This window comes from Trachymyrmex cornetzi, unplaced genomic scaffold, assembly GCF_001594075.2.
Source record: "Trachymyrmex cornetzi isolate Tcor2-1 unplaced genomic scaffold, Tcor1.1 scaffold245, whole genome shotgun sequence".
In the NCBI taxonomy this organism is placed as follows: domain Eukaryota; kingdom Metazoa; phylum Arthropoda; class Insecta; order Hymenoptera; family Formicidae; genus Trachymyrmex; species Trachymyrmex cornetzi.
This window is the reverse complement of record NW_017297113.1, coordinates 952,629-975,595: the sequence shown is the minus strand read 5'-3', so window position 1 is coordinate 975,595 and position 22,967 is coordinate 952,629. Positions and strand designations below refer to the sequence as shown.

Here is a 22,967-nt window from a genome sequence, read left to right as displayed (position 1 = left end):
GGGAAAAGCATTTAAACATTCGGGTAATAATATTTTTCTTGAGAAATTTTCTTTTGCCTGGTCTTTCTGCCTGGTCTTTCTTCAGATACTCTTGTTTCATTTGATGGTATTCTGAAATGTATTCACAAATAATTAAAACATATACAGGGTGTCCCAATCTTTTTTGCCAATCACTTTTGTGTAGATAGAGTAGACTGAACTGAGTCGAAAAGTACGTCCTCTACCATTTTGCAATTTTTCCAGCGAGAAATGATTTATCGAAATGATAGCAAATCGACATCGAAAACATGTTTCAAAAACTGATCGAAATATTCATCGATTTCGATGAATTCGTGGTACTCGATTCGATAAATTTTTGATGCTCAGAATGATTCGATTTCGATGAATTTTCGACGTTCAAAACGATTTAATTACGATGAATTTTCGATGCTTCCTATGAGTCAATTTCGATGCATTGTCGACTTAAAACGAGAATATTTATGATATAGTATCGTGATATTCTTTAAGAACAGAAAATTAAGTAACGCATTACTTTTTAAAATTGGTAACGATAATAAGTTACTTTTTTCAAAAAGTAACGATAATGCGTTACTTTTTTGGAGGTAACGCGCACAACCCTGACATATATAAATACGTATAAACATATATATAATGTATTTTATATACAAATTAAGTATGCCTATATATATGACAATACATCTTTCCTTCTTTTATAAAACTACACTGTTTCGTATAATAAAAATAATAATAATCAGAAAACGTAGAAAATAATTAAGAGAGTAATTTTCTCATTGTTTCTTTTAGAAAAATTCAAGTTTGGAGAAATATAAAAAAATGCTCACGTATATATAAATATGTGTATGAATATGTGCCATATAATGATTATTTTCAGTCATTTTATAATTAACTGTATTTTAATTTGTATAAACAAATACAAATCTTGAAACAAAATTAATAAAAATAAAATTATCATATTATTAATTATTATGTTTTATACAAAAAAAAAAATATATTTTATACGATAATTTCAGATGCTCGCAACTCGCTGACTAGCGTAAAGACACGCGTGTCAGCAAGTCAAAAAGCAAAACAAAAAGAGAACCAGTTAATAAAGAACCTTGTGTTAAGAGTACCTGCAAACTGAAAAAAATATATATATCAATCAAAAATAGCATTTTAATGCAAAGTATGTGATAAATATATTTTTAAAATGAAACCGCTATCCAAAAGCTATCCTTGTGCAAAATATTCTATGTCCTTTTCTGATCTGTAATCATTATGTGTACACATCAACAAAATACATTTTACTTGTGATATCTGTCTGATCGAATGTAGCTCTCAAATGATGATTGACAAGTATTTGAAATTGCATATTAATACCAATTCGAGACATCCATACAAGTGCCACTTGTGTCGTTAAGTATTTGATGAGAAAAATAATATTAAACAGCATTACCTGCAAGAACATGCTAAAATAAATCTACAGAACACTGTTATTCAAGTTACTTCTTCTATAACTACGATACTTCCTAAATAAACTGATTATTCATGTACAAACTGCAATATTAATTTCACAAGCGATCAAGCTTACAGGCTTACAAGCTTATAAACTTATATTTATATAAAAAGAATAAGTATTCTTTAAGAGAATTTTACTGTAAATATTATTGTATTATAATTTCTAATCATCATTTTTATAAAGTGATATTTTAATAGAAAAGTCATGCTTGTAGCTTGTGACATGCAATGAAATAAAATGTAGTGATCAAAATCTATATATTAAACAGAGAATTATGACAGAAGAAGTTGGACAATTAGTGAAAGAACGTTACTTCTAAGTCTGAAAAATGGAATTACCTATCCCCTAATTCTTATGGCATTTCCTCGCAAAACACTCCACTCGATATTCTCGAATTAGAATCATTATTATTATACAGTTTAAAATGCAATGAATGAGAAACTAAATTCTTATGATTTTTTTTATTTAGTGCTGTGAGGAATACATATATAGGTCTGTATTCAGAATACTCGCTGTAATGAGTGCTGATAAAACATAATTTGCATTATATATACCTACTGTAGAATTTTAGAAATAAAATACGCGCATTTTTATATCAATAAAAGCGCGTTCTGAACACGGGCTATAATATAAAGTACAACGTTAATTCATTTACAAAATTAATTTGCGTTAATTAATTTTTATTATGTCATTAAATTATTTAAAATTTATTAAATATATAAAATATATGTTATTAAATATATAAAATTTAATATTTTTAAATATATTTTTTAAAATTATTTTTTCGATAGTTTGTATTATACATATAATCGCATATATCTGTAAGAAAATTGAATAATTAAGCAAAATTTATAAATAATTCATAAAAACACATATTTGCTAATAACACAAATGAAATTATTTTGTAGTGAGGATACATTGAGAAATGTTCATTTTATAGTTGTTAAAATATATATATATATCTGGGTCACAGGTAAAAAATTTGCAAAATCCAATTAAATAAAATAATTTGTATCAGTCTATAAGAATTAACTCATATTTATAAGCGCTACGATGATGTTAAATTGGAAGTGTAATTTTCTTTCCACGGTGTAAAGGAAGGTCCTGGTATATCTTCGCATGATACCACAGAGTTATTAGTGCCAGCAGAACGCATAACTTGTATCTGAACATGCGTGATTCCATCAGAACAATCACATATTAATTTCGCCATCGAACTCTTGCGAATCTCCGTGAGTTGATCTGAAATTTTTGTTGATAATCTCGATCTGACGCATCTTTCCGGTTCGCGTAAAGTAGGCAGTGTCGCTGCGCTTTGGCTTAGCGCCGAAACACTACCAGTGTCTCCAAATAATATAAAAAATATATAAGTCTACATTTTCAAAAATCAAAATTGTGATAATGAACGATTATATCTAACATATATAATATATATAATATATATAATTCTGAATTATTTTTTAGTAATACGAATAAATTCTGTATATTTTAGAAAATATATAGAGAATTTTAATCTAATTTAAATTCTATACAAAAAATAATACAATGTTTCTCAAAACTAAAGGATTTCAACTTTGAATCGAGCCTTAATTTGCACTTTATAAGCAAAAAATAGTGCAATAGAATTTATATTAAATATACAAATGCGTAAACTAATTATTTTTTGTAAAATTAAAAAAACAAGTAACAAATTTTTTGTTAAACCGCTTTTAAAATTAAACTAATTTATTGTTACTCTCCAAAATTTATCGTACCTTCTGTAAAAGGATATGGCTGGTCGACAAATTCGTACCAGAAACGATCTCCTTTTTGCAAACGTACAAATTGATTAAGAATCAAGCACGTAAAAGTGGGTCCGATTAAACTGTCCGACTCTGGTATTTCCGCTAAAGCGCCGGTATACAAATCTACATCATCTACGGTCTCATAGAGATCCGATATCTGTTTCAGAACTTCATGATCCAAGTAGCCTTCGAGGCCACCAAAAGTTTCCACCTTTCCCAGACCACAATATTCCCGCCATACAGTGTATCCTGGTAATCCATGATCCCGTCCCCGTTGAATATTCAATGACACCAAATCAAGGCCGCATGGTACCACAGAATTAGCCATGGGATCCTCAAAAAGGTGATTGGTCAGCTGCGAAGTTACGTGCGTGGAGTACTTTTGAATAACGTTGGTCGTGGCCGAGTTGACTGAACGTCTGATGCCATCCTCGGCGTAAAGGCTGTAGGGATTGAATAGCATTTTGTGCAGCTCTATGTAGGACGGTGTGTCCTTCTCAGCGTCCGTCATTCTCATCAATCCTGGTAGCAAAGTATGAGCGAAACGAAAAACCGCGGTTGCAAAGTGATTGGCGATCGTTGGATCGTTCTCCAATTCGTCCGGATGGTGCATCCGCTTCTTGTAGCCCGACATGAGGGGCCTCAAGTTTTGCTCATTCATCTTTTTGTCGCCTACGATAATGGGCAGAAATTCGCGATAAGTGATGTGCTGCAACTGAGCTCCAACGATTCGTCGTGTTTCCTGATACAGCGTCTCATCGTTCCAAGCGGGATTGACCCTAGCCAATTCATTTGCGATTCTGTTATGCTGTCGCGCCCAAAGAAGGTGCATCGTGGTCAGGTGCAGATTCTCGTTCGCCCTGGCATCGCCCGCGGCAAAGCAATATCGGCCACGACGTCGCTCGGCTTCCCGATTACAACCATCATTGGGATTCGTGCTCGGCGGCAGCAGAGTTCTATTGTCGGGAGTGTACTGCATCTTCAAATGACCACCGATAAATTCGCGCAGATTGCAAGCAGTCTCGTTATCGGAACCATAAATAGCCGAGCCATCAATGAAGGCGCTGACCTGGACGTAACGTTATATCTATACAATCTCTTTCTAGTCTCAATCGCTTTTGGCGATCCGAATAATTTTTAAATTTATGTTTATATATCTTATAAGACGCAATATTCTTAGAATGTCACGATGAAAATAATATTCATAATATTCTAGGAATATTGTGTTTTTATAGAGAGATATAATAAATATTATACATATATGAATAATTTCCAAATCTATGTGTGTGTGCTTCAAATTTATAATCCTTATTATATTAACTCTTCAAAACTGACGTCAAAATCTATGACAAAGTTACTGACGCTGGGACTGTGAGACCTACTTAATTTATACTAGCTAAAAGACACTAATTAATTTTAAAAGAAATCAAAATGTTATACTTGCGTAAAAAAGAATAAATACTAAATTTATTTTAATAACAATAATAAATTCGCAGATGTAATATAAAAAATATAATTTAATATATCCAATAGATTCATCGTCAGATTTGGAGAGTAACAGAAATTTCTCAGTTTCATTAATTTTAAATTGGATATCTGTAAAAATCCATCTTTTCAGAAAGAATTTACTGATCTTTAGTTCTCTTTCAGCATTGAGTACCTTAAAAGAAGGGACTGCAGACTTGTTCTTTCAATCAAAAGTTCTGTTATTTGTAAATCAATTATATAAATATGTTTGGGATTACTTGATTGAGCTGTTCTCTAGGACCAAGTTTGCACTGCGGAGCCGGCGCCGATCTCACAAAGTCCATGCAGGTTTTGCCAGTCAGGTCATATACAGGATCACCGGTTGCCACTTGCACAGGAAAACACTCTGGATGTTGTCTTCCTAATGGCGAACAGCATGATATGGAACTTCCATTGATTCCCTGACTGAGCGCGGTCGCGGTAATGTCATGATCTAAGAACTGGCCGAATACCGCCAGCATCACCGTGAAGGACGGATTACTGCTGGCCGAAGGTTTGTGTATTTTCAGACTAACTTCCCTAGCGGAAGGCAATTCCTTTCCGGACCGTGCCATTCGAGGCGATTCGATTCCGTCGGCGTAATCGGGTGGCAGGGCTCTTCGAAACGGCGTCATGCTGGCGCCCCAGCTTCTCGGCCGATTGCAGCTGCCGTCAATAGTTCGGTATTTGCCGGTTTTACAAGTGCGGTCGAAGTATCGTTTGCACACATTTTTCGGTAACCAGCCGCTGTCGAAGATAGTATCGATCGCCGATGGTTCATTATGAGTGGACCTCAAATAGAAAAATATCAATGAAATCCTATCTAAAGCTAACTAAACATATTATGATTTTATATGATAATTTTATTCGCTAATAAATGGACATTAATTTTAAAAAATAAAGTTTCACATTATATTTATAAGTTACAATTAAGAAGTTATTGAAACTAGATAGCTGTTATTTTGTAATGAGTGGACAAAATGAAACGAATTAAATATTATACTATAGATTATAGATAATACTTCTTTTTTGTAGTGAGATTTCTTAAAGAGTGTGAAAATTGTCGATCTTTTTCAAGAAATGAAATATTTTTATTCTTCTTCAAAAAATGGCCGTATTTTTCACTCTCTTAAAGTGAGATTTCACTCCAAGAAATGCCATGCAGTCAATCAAATGTCGGTCCAATTTTTTTGAACGTTTTTTTTACACAGCATGAAAATAACATTATATCTTGAATTTTGATATGAATTATGAGATTGTTTAAAATAATTTTAATAATTTAATTTAAAGAGCTTAATAATATTTTTTCTTAAAAAATTGAAGATTTTCGTTATACTTATGACACTTTACAGAACAAAACAAAGTCTTACCTCATTTTTTCGATCATTTTCGTCGCCGCAATTTCGCCCACTGCTGCTAAAGCGAGAGCACTAACGTTGGAACATGTGCTCACTGCGTGGCGATGTCTGGACTCAGGAGATGAAGGTAGCAACGGTGACTTCGCGGCGATTACATCCGCAGATAGACGATCTTTTATCGCCTGTTCGCCAGCTCGTAATCCCTGGGTGTATTCCAGTTGACTGAGATGCTTTGTTGAGGTATTGATATCCTCTTTAGATATTAAGATAGAATTGGGCTCAGTTGTGGCACTAGCGGTGCTGCTGAAGGCTGCATGCGAAATAGACTCAAGTGCCAGTCCTAATCTCAAGGCGCTATCTAAACTGTCAGGAGATGTTGCATTGTCATTTCCAGGATTAGTAGAGTTGGTACGGCTCATAGAGTAGCTGACGGATACCACCAAAGCCATGGTAAAAACCACTCTGTGAAATCGTGAAAAATCATGAATCATATTGAAAAATCTAATCGCTCGGTAATCTTAATTTCCCCAATGTGCGATATTTTTGGCACGTAATTTATTATCTTTTAGTAATCCGATCAAATTCTTGCGTCTTCTGATAGCTCGAGATTAAAGATCTTATAATTGTTACAATAAAATTTAAATTACTAGACTATTTATTTTTTATTTCTGCACCTTTCTACTTTTTTATTAAATAGCAAATATGTTGATTTAGCTGCAGTTTTTGTAAGTAAAATATGTATATAATTTATTCCTAATTAAATTTGAAAGTAAAAAATAAGAATTTGGATGTAATTTGGTAATCTTACAATTTGGAAATTTCTACCAGAAATTATTTAATTTATTTTTTCCGATCCTATTTTGAACATAACTCACACTTACATCAAGATACCACAGACGCAGCATTGAAACTGTCGTAATCGCGTTCTTCGAGTCCTTAAGAGGCTGGCAAACTCAATGTAATCGATTGAATCCGTGGATCTTCTTAGAGGCGTTCTTTCCGTGATACCGCGCATTTTCGTCGCACAAAAACACTTAGGTTAAATAATATGCAGAATTCTGTCTTCAGCGACAGGCGAGGTTCCTTCTTGCTTGGTAATTTGATCCCCCTTATACGACTCACCTTGCACGACTAACATGTATGAGTGATCGATATGTACAGATACCCGAGCTTTTCCGGTGCCACATTTATAACGAGTAATTATGATTAATTATGATTCCAGTAATTACACAACACTTCACCGTTAAACCTCACCCTCGTTTAGGGAAAACTCTATCGAAAATGTCTCAATGAGAGAAAACCAATACATTTAAAATAATTTTGAATCGAGAAATTTTTCTGAAATTTTAACGAGTCGCTGTTATTTAGAAGATTTTAGGCGCGGACTTATTTTTGTATTTTTTCGATATGGTTGAAGGAAAGCAAAGTCCATTAAAGTTCTTAACCCAAGTGGATTACTTGGTTCACACGCTCGCGCAGGCAATCTGATTATATAAGGTGAATTGAGAATCGACAGTCGGGAGTGAAACATGAGTTGCTTCACGTATTTTTATTTTGCGGTATAATACAAGTTTGCGTTGTCTTAAAATGCAAACGATCATGTATCATAGAGATGATTTACAACAATCACATTGTGAATGTGTTATCTTGCAGTCAGTATGAAAATATAACTGCGAAATGTAATGTAAACTAAAATAATATAATAAATAGTTTGTTAAATAATTTAATGATATTTTACATATCGGAAGCAAAATTAAAACTGAAATGCATCTACAAGATAAATCGGAAAGTTGCTGAAATTAAATAATTATTATTTTGTTATTCATGAATAATAATTAAACTTACTACACTGCAAAAACATTATGTTATTTTTATTAATACATAGTACACAAAAAATATACATTTATGAATTTGTAATAAAAACATAAAAATTCGAAAAGCTGGCTAATTGCATATGATTGATTAATGTGTGTTTAAAAGATTTCAGCATTGGCAATCACTTCAATGAAAGAAATTCACCTGGAAATTATTTTTTCAAAAATATAGTTGTAGTTATTAATGTTACAAAGCATATTTAACAGTTTTTAAAAGTACCTCAATTATCATGCAAGTACAGATAATTATCATTTCGAAAACATATCACTGAGTTATGTAATTAACTAAATTCGAGTTCCGCTGGTTCTTTTTTAATATTAATTTTAATACATATATATGTGTGTGTGTGTGTGTGTGTGTGTGTGTGTGTGTGTGTGTATATCTTAATCTTTATTTTTACAAGTTTATATACATATATAGTGAAAAACATTTTATATCTGTATTAAAAACGACTTACTTATATTTTTATCAAAACTTTCGTGTTGAACTTTTAATAACCGCGAGCATTAATTTAATATAATGTTAAATTAATATGCAATATTTTTTAGTGTATAAATAACAAAATTTAAGAGTAAGTAAACAAATAATATAAAAAAAATGTATTTTAAGATAAGTGAATAAAATATGCATTAATTTAATTAACATACTATAAATATTAATTTTATTGAAAAGAATATACTTTTATTGTTTTATATTTATAAATTGTGTCAGTTACATTTTTGTGTTTATTTTTTTACATAATATTTGTGTTACTTTTTAACATATTCATCTTGTATTAAATAAACATAAATTGGGTTTTACTAAATATTTTATATATATATGAAAAATAATGTATCAAATTGCTCCGTTTTGAAGTAGGTATATTTAGCTTCTATGAGTCTGAACAAATATCTTCTTTGTCACATCCATAGAAAATCGACAATAAAAAGATATAAACACAGACTTTATGTGATTTTATATCTCTCTTTAAGATAACTTGATAATTTCTTTTATGCGTAATATATAGGTATGTACGTACACATATATTCTTGAATATGAATGCTGCGTGTGTGCGTGTTTATTTCATGTGTGCTTCAGATATGTATGTATGTGTGTGTGTGTGTATAGTGTTTTATAAACACTATATACACATGCTTGTAAGATTACACGAACAAATACTCATACTTACATAATACATCCCAGTGAGAAATGGTAATGGAATCGACATCGAATCGATGTCGATTCGACGTCGAAATCATCAAATCGACATCGATTTCATTGTTATTTCTCACTGGGATACAGCACTCAACATACAAAAATTCTTTGTCTTTTCAAGAAAATTGCGCATTAAAGAAAGTATGAAGTTATCAAGAGATAGCAGACACTCACAAATTCTAGGCTTTCAAAGCTTCATGTTTTTTATACCTGTTAATTTTCTGTGGATGTGGCAAAGGAGACATTCCATAAAAACTGCAACATCCCAAAACAGAGTAATTTGACTGGGTAAACTGTTTCCACATAATACGAGATCCAATGAATAGACTATTTAAAACACGTGAAATATATTAAATTTAATACAAATTTTCCATCTGTGTGTGCATATTTCTTAATTTTATGCACTATGTGTTAATGAAAACGATATTTCTTCTGTAGTTTATAATGTTTAATTTATTTTATTTCGTTGATTCATTACACAAAAGAACAAATATTTGACTTTAGCAACTTCTCGATTGCACTTAGTTTCAATTTCCTGTATATATTTATATGCGTAATGTAACACTAAACACTATACCCCCAATATTACGTCAACGTTTCAGACTCTACATTGTGTAAAGTTTCCATCAAGATTGATATTATTGTAATACCGTGGTGACGACGATGAACGCAGACATTTGACTGTTAGAGACGGCAGACGATGCCGCGGTGTGTAATACCACACATCTTGTACCTACGTAACGTAATACGCCGTCGTATTATGGAAAGGCTTCCGCCCTTTGTTGGGTTTCTCAAGAACATAAATCTATATTAGCAACAAATGATCATAATTTGCGCACATTATAGTTGCATGATGAATTTTATTAACGTACTAAATGAACATTGGAATATCCCGATAGAAATTTAGTACTATTTCGATTGATTAATTATTAAGCAGTTGTACTGATTTTTGTCTAATAATTAAGGAGGAAAATTGTTCAGGATACCAATCAAGATGTAATCCTTTTCTCGCAGTTCTGCACAGTAAAGAAGTAAGTACAAAATGAATTCAGTTACTGAACAGTAAAAGAGAGAGAGGGAGAGAGAATAATAAATAGATTTTAAAAAACCTATGTAATATATATGAATTATATACACGAGTAAGTGTTTAGACACAATGAAAAGCACAAGCAATTGTAACAGTTAGAGAATAAGGCTAATAATAGATATCAATCAATCAAAAATCGCTGCGCATTACTATGTGATTTCTCATAGTGTCTCTTCTAATGAAATCTATAGCCTGTATGTTCTTATATTGTAGCTTTAGCAAACATAAAAATATTGCTGTAATATTGCATCAATATTTTATGAAATATTGTAATTTTTCAAAATATTGCTGCAATGTTGTTGCAATATTTTTTACTGTAGGAGTCGAGCTGTTGTATTTAACAATTTATAAAATAATTTTGGGGAAAGAGAACGTGAGACATAATTTCGATTGACGTTTTATTGTTTACTTTCTTTATTCCATACAGCAAAAATTGTATCGCTTAGGAGCGCGCAATTCAAGCCATTGTTCTTGATTCGGAACGTACATTTCAGCTGGCATGCGTTCGAGACCTGGAGATTCAGGAGATCCACGCTCGTTCGTTCTTCGAGCTAAAACCGCACAAAAGCAGTAAAAAGAAGACTTATGCCCATATTCATAGTCAGACCTTGTACTTAAGGCTCCCTTAAATTTATCTTTAGATGCTCAGTAGCCAATAAAATAATTCGTAGAGTATCTGAAGATAAATTTAAGGAAGCCTTAAATACAAGGCCTGATTATAAATACAGGCATTAATCTTTCCTTGAAGAAGCATCAGTAAAAAGAAAAGATTTAGATCCCCATCATTAATAAAAAAATTTTTAAAGATGTTACAAATCTGCTTGTAATAAGAAGAAAAAACATTTTGATATTGATTTATTTGCGATTGAACCTCGTTGAAAATCGCAAATATCTGTAAAAAGTACAAATAAATTCCACATTTAATTTACCCAATCGTTTACGCATAGCGATAGCTTCACCCGGGTGCCTCAACAGAAGCCGACCAACGCCTTCGCAACGACGTAGGACCTCGTTCTTCAACAAATGATTCCTGACATTTTGCGAGATAATCGAACACTCAGTGACCCACGTCGATACATACGCGAAATCCGTCAACAATTGTTGCGCACCGTACTCGCTGAAATTTTATTTGAATAAACAATGGAATGAGGGATATAGAAATGTTAACAAGTAGAAAACGTAAATTTCGCTTCTGCATTGCTTTACGAATAGCTTCAACTGGAATATCGAGCAAATAAAAAATTTACCTGAACTTGATGCGGTGCAGATAAATATAATCAAGCCATGCCTCGCACATTATTCGTAGAATCATGTTGGATGTTTCATGATCCTCTATCACTTCCAATACTGGCAGCAATAATTTTTCTACAATAATTTCAATTATAGTAGGTTTGTTCGCGTCGCATGCTCCAACATGCTCCTACCATAGTTTCTACTTATTCCAACATAGTCGTTGAAGTGAATAGGAGCTATGGTAGGAGCATGTTGGGGCACGCGACGCGAACAAACTCATTATTTCATGATAATAATAGAATAATAAAAGAAACATACCAAAATAAGTTTCCACATAAAGACTAGCTGCCACCGGAGATGTGCTGTTGTTTTTTCTCCAATAATTCGATTGCGGAAAACACATATGCAAATTTGCGAGACTGATCACGCGACATATCTTGGCGAGCGTATCGATGCACTTAGCAGGGCAAATCTATAGAAATAAAAAAGTATAAAGTCAGTTTTATAAGCAGTAAGAAAGAGATCCAAAGATGATTATAAACATTATTATATTCACAAAAGAAATCTTTCCCGATTTTGACGGTATTAAATTTATTTCAATAAAAATTTATCGTCTTTATTATAAGATATTTGGGATTTTATCTATATGAAAGATGTTGATAAACAAATATTTAAGTTATTTGTGTTTAATTTATTCATGACACATCGGAAAGTCTTTACTCCAAAAATCATATTTTCCATTCATTTAATTATATGTCTGAAATTTAACTAGTACAACATTGTACCTGAAGTAATTCAATGTTTGCCTTGACTTCAGAAACGATCTTTGCTCTCATCTTCGTGCACACATATATTTGGACGCTAATAGAATTCATGGACAATGCGGTTGTGTGATCAGCGAGCTAAAATCAAATCGATGAAAAATAAATATAGTATTTTCCTTATTAAAAACGTATTTAAAAAATAGTACCTTGAGATAAGATAACTCTTCAAGGCAGTTTACCACGTCACCCTTGACTAAGAGAAAAAGCACGTCTAGATCCCAAGTGTGGGCTATAATCTTAGTCTCTTGAATAGCCCACAATCTCGCTGTGTGTACCGAATGATCCATCCTGTGCAACACGACAATCTGCTCCGACAATGGCAGTTCTACCAAGGGTGCTCCTATCACCCATTCGCCGCCTACCTCGCATTCGTTGCTGAGGGTGACCAGTAGTTGAAACAGCTCGACAAACATTTGACCGGTGTCAGTTCCCTACAAAAACATTAATTGGAATGGTTATTTTTGCCGTCTATATAAAAAAATAATTTTTTTCTAAAATTTAGTTAAATACGAAAAATCAAAATAATTTTATTGAAATCATTAAAATAATTACGTAAGATATTCAAATTGGTAGCAAGAACATCAAAACTTTTTGTAACATTACTCATCATGCTTAAGTTTCCTATATAATTAGTTTAATAATTCAACAAAATTATTTTCAGATCTGTAACTATTTAATTTTTTTTATATTTTAACAAACTTTTCTTTTTTTTTCCGTGTAGAAAATTTATTATTTTCCCTCTTTTTCTACTAGTGATCTTTCTGCTACAATTATAATCTTTCTCCTACATTCATTAATGCATTTTATTAAACAGACATCTTTGAAATTCTGGATTGAAAGTTTTCTTTATAAAGTACCAACCTCTGTGGCTGACGGCTTCGAATGGCACTCGAAGGCCGAGGTGTAGGCTAATCTAAACGTCTGGTCCCAAGCAGTGATAGTCGTATGATATCCGAGCGCATCGCATAAATTTTGTAACGCTGATCTAACCGTAGGTGGGACTAAAATTTTAAAAATAGTAATACTTTTCCCCCAAGAACAAAATTAAAAATGAGAAATGATTTTAAATAGAAAGACATCCTTACTCTCATTCCCTTGAATAAATTGCCGCAACCAATCTTTGAGATGCTGAGCGCCGTGGCTGTGATGAGTCGCAAGGGCTTCTCGTGACCACCACAATATTACATGATCTAAAATACTAGACAATGCACCCCATGCCACCTCTTGATAATAATTCTTTACTTTCTTTATCGCACTGCTTCTCAATTTTATCTCGCCTAATGAAATTTTGAATGCATCGCTTTGACCATTTTATTACATTTTATTATAAATAATTTAACATTAAGAGATAAGTCTTTAAATCCATTCGGACTGTTACCTTTGTTAGTTTTCAAGGCGTCCGTGCCAAGCAATTGTGGTGATATTTCTTGCACGACGTTTAAGAGTCTAAGGATCTGCTCGTTTTGCGTGTTCACGAGTGCCTGTACACTTTCAATATCGGATGCCTCCACTTCAGATGTCGAAGTCGCACTTGTGATTGGTGGCGTTAAATGCCTTGTAAGAGCGCTGTAGTTTGAAAGAATTTATAACAAATATAACAGATTTGATTACATTGTAATTGTAAAAACGGTCCTGACAATGGTTGGATACATAATATGAAAACATATATAATAATAATATATATATAAAGATTTATCATTGCATATAAGATTATACTTTGGAACGATAATAATATTGACGCGAACTGACCGATAAATTTCAATGCTAGAACTTTCTGAAACGTCTACATCATTCGTTGTAGATACAGGCTCGATTTTTTCGTGGGGTTCATAATTTGCCAGAAGACAGTCAATAAGTTCGTGACAAGATTCCTCTGCTCTGTTCTTTGCTAATATCTAAAATTATTAATGTAATGCTGTTTTTTTTTAAACTTAATCATATCTATTTTAAAAAATATAAATTTTTGATTGCTAAAAGCTATACACATAATGAATTAGAATACTTACTTGTAATATTTTGGTAACGGAGAGTTTTTTCAAAGGCTCCAGCATAGATGGGCAATCATTGTAAAAGGCATTGACAGATGAATCTGATACGTCTCGATTCATATTGAGAATTTTGTTGTAACTATTTACCATTCTGCAATTTGTCCATTACATTGTTAAGGCATTTCACAATATTAGAAAAATTGTAATGTATCTAAAAAAAATTCTATAGAAAAAAATTAATTCTCTTTGATATAAAAAAACAATTAAAATTAAGTAAAAATAAAATTGAAGCAATACATAATTAATGCAATAGAAAGAATTATTTTCTTTTAACTTTTACCTAAACACTATTCTTATGTTCTCATCACTTTTGTAATCAACAATGTCATTAATCAAATCTTGGGTAAATTTTGCTATTATATTTAGTTTGCGCTTTAATACTATTGACAGGTGATTTATTTTATATTTGTATATCGGATGACTGCTTAATTCCTCCGGATTGCACGTCAATTTGTAACTTTCTATTAATTCCTCTAGACTATCTATCACTTCCTCAAATATCTGTAAAATACACAAAGCAATTAACTATCCACATAGTTAACTATCATTTTATATATTTATTGATAATAGAAAAGAAAACATTTTTGCTATAAAGGAGACCTCTTGATCGCAAGTGCGAGCCTCTGCAAAATCCTCGATGATTAAAGCTATGCATCCTGCAAGTTTTCCCATTTTCTCGTCCAAAAGAGAAGCATCTATGAGCCATTTGTCGAGAGCACCATCAGAAAGCGGTAGCCACTTTGCGATGTTTGCTCTGTAATTAGTATCCATGCGTCGATACGTCAATCACGCTAATGATGACCTTTAATTATATTTCTCCTTAGTTAGTGTTTAAAAGAAATTTCTTTTGTCATTTTTAAAAAATATTACTTTGAATTAACCCTTTTTTCACCAGATTGCATTTTTAATACTTATTTAAAAATGTAATTCAATATTAAAGAGCATAATTCGACATTTACTTATTTAGTGCACTTCTTGCTTTGAACGCAATTTTATTCCTATACGATTGAGATCTCTTGAAGAATTCATGGATTACACATCACTTTTGCGAAATCATACTGGGCAGTGAAAATGAATCATATATTCGTTGATTGTGTAAAAACTGTAGTTATACACTAGTCGTAGAAAAACGATTTTTAAACGATTGTGTAATAACGGATTTAATTATGCGATCGGAATTATGTAATCGTTTCTTGGAAAAGACAGCTTTGTTCACGGTTTGCTAATTTGCTCGACATTTTATCTATTTTAGAGATAATATTAGCTATTGTCACTTTTAATGGGAATGACAAGTGTTGTACCACGCGTTCTTAGTTGCCACGGATACGTCTGACGCATGGCAAAGATACCTATATATATCGATACGTACATATATGTATATAAGTAGCTCGTTTTTACCACTCGTTTTTATCATCAAATTCCTATGTTGATTCTGTTCATAGCAATTTTGCCAAGCGTCGAAATTTTACAAATATTTATTGAATTTAACTCTAATTTTTGAAACATTAAAATACAAAAAAAAATTACGTTAAAATACTGTAAAGTTGCAAAATATAAATATAATATATCAATATATTAATGAATGTAGCAGGTATGTTTCGGGAGATGCTATATCATTCTTTCTCGTTTTACATCTATTGGATACAAACAAAATGACACAAATAGCACAATAGCGTCTTCTCGAATGCATTCAATATATCATATTATTTACATTTATATTTTGTAGTTACATATAAGTATATATATTAATTTGTATATATAATTTGTATATAAGATAATGAGCAACCTGCGACATTTAACATATTACAATGTATTTCATGAGAAAATTACATTAATAAATTTATATTTATTAAATGTAAATAATAATCTGTAAGTTATCATTTCTAAATCCACTGAGGAGAGATGGCTTAATGTAAGCCGAAACGTTCTTCTATTATTATAATTTTGTTGTGAAATACATTGTAATTTGATAAGACAATAAACATCGAGCTTAGCTTATTGCTCTTTATAATTGAATAAGTGTTAGGCCGGTATTCATAACCAATTCTTATATTCAAGAGCGTCTTAAGTTCTATCTTAAGGTATCACGAATCAATCAGAGGGCCGCATTTGCGTTTCAAAACATTACTTAAGATGGTCTTAAAATAAGAATTGACTATGAATACCGGCCTAAATATTAATTCGCTATAAGCTTTATATAGATATTCCCGTAACAAATGATAAAAATAAATAAAGAACAAACGGGCAATTGGGAATTGGCACAGTGATCGGCGCGTAATGCTTTTCAAAAAGCTTTATCTTACATAAATAAAATGAGATTTGTACATGTTTCGATTAGTTTTCTAGCCTTCTTTAGTAAAAACATACGATGAACAGTCAAGATCTATGAAATTGATCAGTCGAATCTGGACTTTCGCACGTTAGACAGTTTTTTGATATCTTATTTAATTTTATCAGTACTGACAATGGTGTATTCCAATGATTTTTACATTATTTGACAATTATATTCAGTGATTTTTATTATATTAATAATATCTATGTAACCATGTCTACATGCGAATTATGCTCAGATAACCGTATCATCATGCGAATTTGTTTTAGGTTTACATCGCTGTTAAATTTTTAATCATTACTACCATCCAACCTTGTAACTGATGAGAACGACTCTCTAATGGAGTAAGGGTTACTGTACAACGATTATGACCAAATCATGCCATTTTGTTAACATAGTAAGTTTACGTCTTCAATTTCAAGGATCTTGACTGTTTATCGTATGTTTTTGCTGAAGAAGGCTAGAAAACTAGCCGAAACATGTACAAATCTCATTTTATTTATGTAAGATAAAGCATTACGCACCGATCACTGTGCCAATTCCCAATTGCCCGCTTGTCCTTTATTTATTTTTATTACTTTATATAGATACTTATTTTCAAATAACATTAGCATGCTATACAAAATACATATATTTATAAAGTTCTTCATTTAAATAATGAATTTAAAGAAATGATAAAGATCTCAATTTCGCAATTTTCTGTCGTTCTCAACATAAATTAAACTCGTCCACCTCACAGACACGTAGATATTAATACGTATACTTTAATCCTGGAAAAGCATTTTCGAATCTGTAAAAGACGAAAAAAAAAATTATTATATGTAATTATTATATTATATGTTGTTATGGTTTAGTCGCTAAATACGACTTTAGAATAAGTAAACAAAGATCACATTCGATCATAATAATCTTAAATCTGGAAACATGGTAGTGATATTTTGGCGCTTTAGACGCGTTAAAGATATATTTTATCTCCGTAAAGTTCAATCGTAACGGTTACCAGAGCAACAAAAATATAAATTGATAGTGTTTTTTTTCCAGGGTAGCTCATGGCCGGCCTCCAAATTTATCGTGTTTAAATAAAAAATTTAATTAAAATTTCGATTTGACTATTTATCCAAATTTTCATTGTGTAACATCAAGAAAAGTTCAATTAGAAAAATCAAAATGGTATGGAAAAATAAAATTACGTTTTCTTTAGTCTTGACTCTGAAAAAAATTACAAAATTCTATGAAGTGTGAATTAGATAAAGTGTATCATCAAGATTTTTTGCAGTTAAACGTAAAATACGCTATGTAATTTACAGCGCGAGTGTATATCGATGCATGTGGGCCAAGCGGGCGTCCAGATGGGTAACTCCTGCTGGGAGTTATATTGTCTGGAACATGGCATCCAGCCGGACGGAACCATGCCGTCTGACAAGGTATCCGGTTCGAATGATTGCTTCAACACCTTCTTCAACGAGACGAGCTCCGGCAAGATGGTACCGCGTGCTGTGATGATTGATCTCGAGCCGACTGTCGTCGGTCAGCTTATTATAATTTATCACAGAGAAAATCATTTATTAATAATAATAATATTTTAATTATTTATAATAATATTTTAATTATTTATAATAATAATAATATTATTATTATATAAACATCTTATATAATCGTTTTGGCACAAAATATCTATGGCTTGAAAATTATTATTCCCACAGATGAAATTCGGATGGGAACGTACAAACAATTGTATCATCCAGAACAATTAATTACTGGCAAAGAAGATGCTGCCAATAATTATGCTCGCGGTCATTATTCCATCGGGAGTGAGATTATCGAGTCCGTGATGGACCGAGTACGCAGACTGACCGATCAATGCACTGGTCTACAAGGTTTCTTTGTTTTTCATTCATTTGGAGGTGGCACGGGGTCGGGTTTCACTTCTCTGCTTATGGAAAAGCTGTCCGATGATTACGGCAAGAAGAGTAAATTGGAATTTGTCATATATCCGGCACCACAAGTGAGTTCAGAAAAATGAGACCGATTTAGACATTTCTGCAGGAGAATCTATTAATTAACTTCATTTTGTGAGAAACGATGAGATTAAAATAAATTAAAGAATAAAATCTTTTTTTTAATTAAATTTCTAAATAAGTATTTTACAGTAATAAAGTATAGTGATCAAGATTAATAAAGATAAAAATAAGCGATATCACTTAGCGAATTAATTAATTCTTTCTGTCTCATCTTATGAGAGATAACGCGAACTGAAAAATAATTTTTTTCTTTCTTAAATTTCTAGGTAAGTATTTACAGTGATCAAGATTAAGGCCTGGTTTTAGCAATGTAAGATTAACTTTAGTCTCAATTTAACTTATTGTTATCTTTTTCTCTCTAGTTCTAAAAATTAGAAAAAGATAAAGAATAAATTAAATCGAGAGTTAATTAGTGGAACCAAGACTAATATATAAAGATAAAAATATAGTAAAATAAATTTTAAAATGAATCTATCTATAAGTTACGAGATCTGGAAATACATGATCTTGGAAAATAAAGATAGTAATAATTCCAAATAGTAATAATTCCTGTTAAAAAAATACACTCGGTTATTTTCAGGTATCTACCGCTGTGGTGGAGCCTTACAATGCGATATTAACAACACACACGACAATCAGTCACTCTGATTGCGCGTTTATGGTGGACAACGAAGCGATTTATGATATTTGTCGGCGCAAGCTCGGCATCGAGCGACCTTTGTACGCAAATCTGAACCGGCTGATCAGCCAAGTGGTGTCATCGATCACAGCATCTTTGAGATTCGACGGCGCTCTGAACGTCGACTTGACCGAATTTCAGACGAATCTTGTGCCCTACCCCCGCATACATTTTCCCCTGGCAACCTATGCCCCAGTGGTATCCGCCGAAAAGGCTTACCACGAAGGCATATCAGTCGCAGAGATCACCTCCGAGTGCTTCGAGGCCGCAAATCAGATGGTTAAGTGCGATCCACGCGAGGGCAAGTATATGGCTTGCTGCCTCCTGTACCGTGGGGACGTCGTGCCGAAAGACGTCAATGCCGCGATCGCTGCTATGAAAGGAAAGAGTTATATCCGTTTTGTCGACTGGTGTCCCACAGGTTTCAAAGTTGGAATCAATTATCAACCGCCCACGGCTGTGCCAGGCGGTGATCTTGCAAAGGTATTGTCGATAAATCTTCTCTTAAAAGTCTTATTTTAATGTTAATTTTTTTTTATCAAAATGAAAATTTGATAATTTAAACATCTTTTAGACAATCTATAAATTATTTAATACTGAAATTCAAAATAGAAATCTCTTGAATAATTTTATGTCTTCAAAAGATATAATATGGAAAACATTATATATTTTTTAATTACACATAAAATTATAAGTATAGAGAGTTCTATCGAGATTTTCTAACGAAAATTATATTTAAAAAAATTGATTTTAAAATTAATATTAATGCTTGATTTAAATTCAAATTATACATAATAGGAATTTTAATTTATATTTTCTTACATATAATAATTATAATAATTACATAACAGAATTTCTAATTGACAATTTTTTAAAGTCGCGTATACACCTAGCGAACGAACACTGAACGCAAATGTTCGGACATTCGTGTTCGTGTCTGTGAGCAATTTATTCTTTTTCTTGATTGCACCGAATATTAGCATTCGATCAGATTCGATGTTCGTTGCACATAGCAATTAAACTTGTGCAACTTTTATGTAACAAATAACAACAAAGTTTTGCATTCGCTGTTCATTCGCTAGGTGTATACGCGGCTTTACATAACAATTGTATATATAATAATTAGCCATTTATTATGTAACGCTGATATTACGTGATATAATCATATTATACATATATATTACATTTACCATAAACAGTCGTTTATGTTATAATTATTAATTTCTTACGTAATATTGATATTACGTAACAATTATATCATAATTTGATATTAATATCTACATCAAACGGATAACTTGCAGGTTCAACGAGCTGTCTCTATGCTATCTAACACGACGGCTATAGAAGAAGCGTGGGCTAAGCTTAATCGCAAATTCGACCTAATGTACAACAAGCGGGCATTTGTTCACTGGTATGTAGGAGAAGGTATGGAAGAACTCGAATTCGCGGAAGCGCGCGAGGATCTCGCAGCACTTGAGAGGGATTACGAGGAAGTCGCCCTCGAATCGCCGTCTACACCGGATACACCGTTGGAATATTAACGCATTTTTAAAGAATCTTTTGAAATAGGCCGGTACATTCTCTTTTTCGCTACCCGACAACAAGACAAAAATTATAAGAGAAATGTCACAGCTCTTACGTTAAATTTTGTGTAGAAACATTTTGTTTATATTCTAGTATAATTGTTACAATATATTATAGAAAAGCATTTTTTGTAAAAGTTCCTTGTAGAGCAAGTATAAAAATATACGAATATTGCATCTACTTCACAATTAATATTTCATTTAGTATCTAGAAACGAAATATATACATCTTTTTTTTTATGCGAGATAGGAGGAAACCTTCATGTAGGCATCCTGGGTAATGAATGCGATGCATCGAATTCGATAACTCATGCATCCCTTTAATTTCTTCGGTCAGCTGGAAGAAAATTCCGACACACTTAATTGACATTACTTCGGGACAAAAAAAATATCTAGAAAAACAAACGAAAATAATTCTTTACCTTAAAAAATTTATTGACTCAAAATAATACATACTTATGTAATATATACAATATTTGTCTTTTTATTAGTTTCTTTTTTGGTATTAATATTTATAAAAGTATTTCAATAAAATTTCCTTCATAGATACATCGTATTCATTGCACTTGGAGCGATAGTAATTGTACATAGAAGGAATTATGCCGAGGTTTAAAAAAATGCAATACATTATGTAACAATAAATATAGCAATTTGTTATTAATACTAAAAATCACGATATTAAAACTACATGTAACTTCATACTCGTAGGGTCGGCTGTTTCATCTTCGTATAAACTATGGTAATTAATTTACTGGATAAACAAAAGAATAAAAGAGTAAGAGTATAAAAGAGTAAGAGAGTAAGACAATGAGCTGAAGTTCACCGAAAGGTGGAACAACCCAGCCTGAGTCACCAAAAACGTTCAATAAGATAAACACAAATTTGATTTCTATTGACTTTTGTTATCGCAGAGAAATAAATCAATAGCATATTCGGTTAGACGCACTAGTATACACTGATGCACATTAAAGATATTGTATACTGATAATGAGGGTAAAAATGAAATGCAAATATTTCGAATTATAAAATATATATTTTATTTAACAACATAACAAAGTGTGTTGAAGATATTACGATTTAACTGGTTTCTTTATTTATATTACACACATATCTTTGCGTCAATTTGTATAACAACTTCAATCTGCACAACGAGTGCGTCCAATCGAATTCGCTAGAAATGTAACATGGAGACAAACCTTACACACATACACGTATATATATATATATATATATATATGCATGACAAATATAAAGTGCATCCAATGTCACCATTCATTAAGTTCCTAAAAAAAAAGTAAAGTTGTATAATTTTAAGAACTTTGATTGAATATCATTGTTAACTACTGAATGCATTTGTTGCGTTAGTAGATTACAATACTTTATTCACATTCTTCAAATGATTCAAATTTCTTTAGAGTTCTATTAACGTTTACATTAAATCATGATAATCGGCCAAATTTCATAATTCTATATGGTTCAGTGATAACTAAAATAAATTTAATATAGTTGATATCAGGGAATGGAAAGTTACTTTTTATAAAAATAACAAGTTAGTTACTCGTTATTGAATAGAAAAAGTAACAAGTTACCGTTAGGAGTTACTGATTTTTAAAAGTAACTCGTTATATTTACCGTTACTTGAGAAAGTAACTTTTCGTTACTTTTCCGTTAGTTTTTTAGAATCAACGACCACCAATCACAGCGGACAAGCCTAAGGGCTTCCTAGTCTCATGCACTATGAATGGCTTGTGTCTAATGGTGTGCAAAGTAACGATAAATATAACTGTAAAATTCATTATCGTTATCAAAAAAATGTAAGTGGTAACTTCGTCATCATTACAGTTACTAAAGAAAAAAAGGAACGCAGTTACCAGTAAAATTACTAAAAAAGTAACTTGTAACTGTAACTTCCATTTCTTAGTTG

The 22,967-nt window shown here is 31.9% G+C and overlaps 3 protein-coding genes across 4 annotated transcripts; 1 reads left to right on the top strand and 2 right to left on the bottom strand.

Annotated features, from left to right (window-relative positions):
• Positions 1 to 2,434: 2,434 nt before the first annotated feature.
• LOC108761247 (chorion peroxidase) lies at positions 2,435 to 9,911 on the bottom strand. 2 transcript variants are annotated; one of them, XM_018507672.1, is made up of 6 exons: positions 9,846 to 9,911; positions 7,049 to 7,439; positions 6,180 to 6,629; positions 5,049 to 5,601; positions 3,274 to 4,372; positions 2,435 to 2,761 (listed from the first exon to the last, which is right to left on the bottom strand). In XM_018507672.1, the coding sequence occupies exons 2-6, from the start codon at positions 7,180 to 7,182 to the stop codon at positions 2,568 to 2,570; spliced, it is 2,430 nt and encodes an 809-aa protein (XP_018363174.1). In that variant the 5' UTR covers positions 7,183 to 7,439; positions 9,846 to 9,911; the 3' UTR covers positions 2,435 to 2,567. The 2 variants fall into 2 exon arrangements, with proteins under 2 accessions (XP_018363174.1, XP_018363175.1); XM_018507673.1 differs by having other exon boundaries at positions 9,887 to 9,906.
• Positions 9,912 to 10,737: 826 nt separating this feature from the next.
• On the bottom strand, positions 10,738 to 15,199 carry LOC108761214 (coiled-coil domain-containing protein 142). The gene is made up of 13 exons (XM_018507628.1): positions 15,029 to 15,199; positions 14,709 to 14,929; positions 14,387 to 14,519; positions 14,130 to 14,275; positions 13,759 to 13,946; positions 13,466 to 13,657; positions 13,242 to 13,381; positions 12,527 to 12,811; positions 12,342 to 12,458; positions 11,875 to 12,028; positions 11,571 to 11,688; positions 11,253 to 11,440; positions 10,738 to 10,874 (listed from the first exon to the last, which is right to left on the bottom strand). Exons 1-13 carry the CDS (start codon positions 15,197 to 15,199, stop codon positions 10,738 to 10,740), a joined length of 2,190 nt encoding a protein of 729 aa, XP_018363130.1.
• A 2,593-nt stretch (positions 15,200 to 17,792) lies between these two features.
• Positions 17,793 to 21,162, top strand: LOC108761259 (tubulin alpha chain). The gene is made up of 5 exons (XM_018507685.1): positions 17,793 to 17,930; positions 18,068 to 18,287; positions 18,464 to 18,765; positions 19,362 to 19,943; positions 20,762 to 21,162. The coding sequence occupies exons 1-5, from the start codon at positions 17,928 to 17,930 to the stop codon at positions 20,999 to 21,001; spliced, it is 1,347 nt and encodes a 448-aa protein (XP_018363187.1). The 5' UTR covers positions 17,793 to 17,927; the 3' UTR covers positions 21,002 to 21,162.
• The last annotated feature ends 1,805 nt before the right edge of the window (positions 21,163 to 22,967 follow it).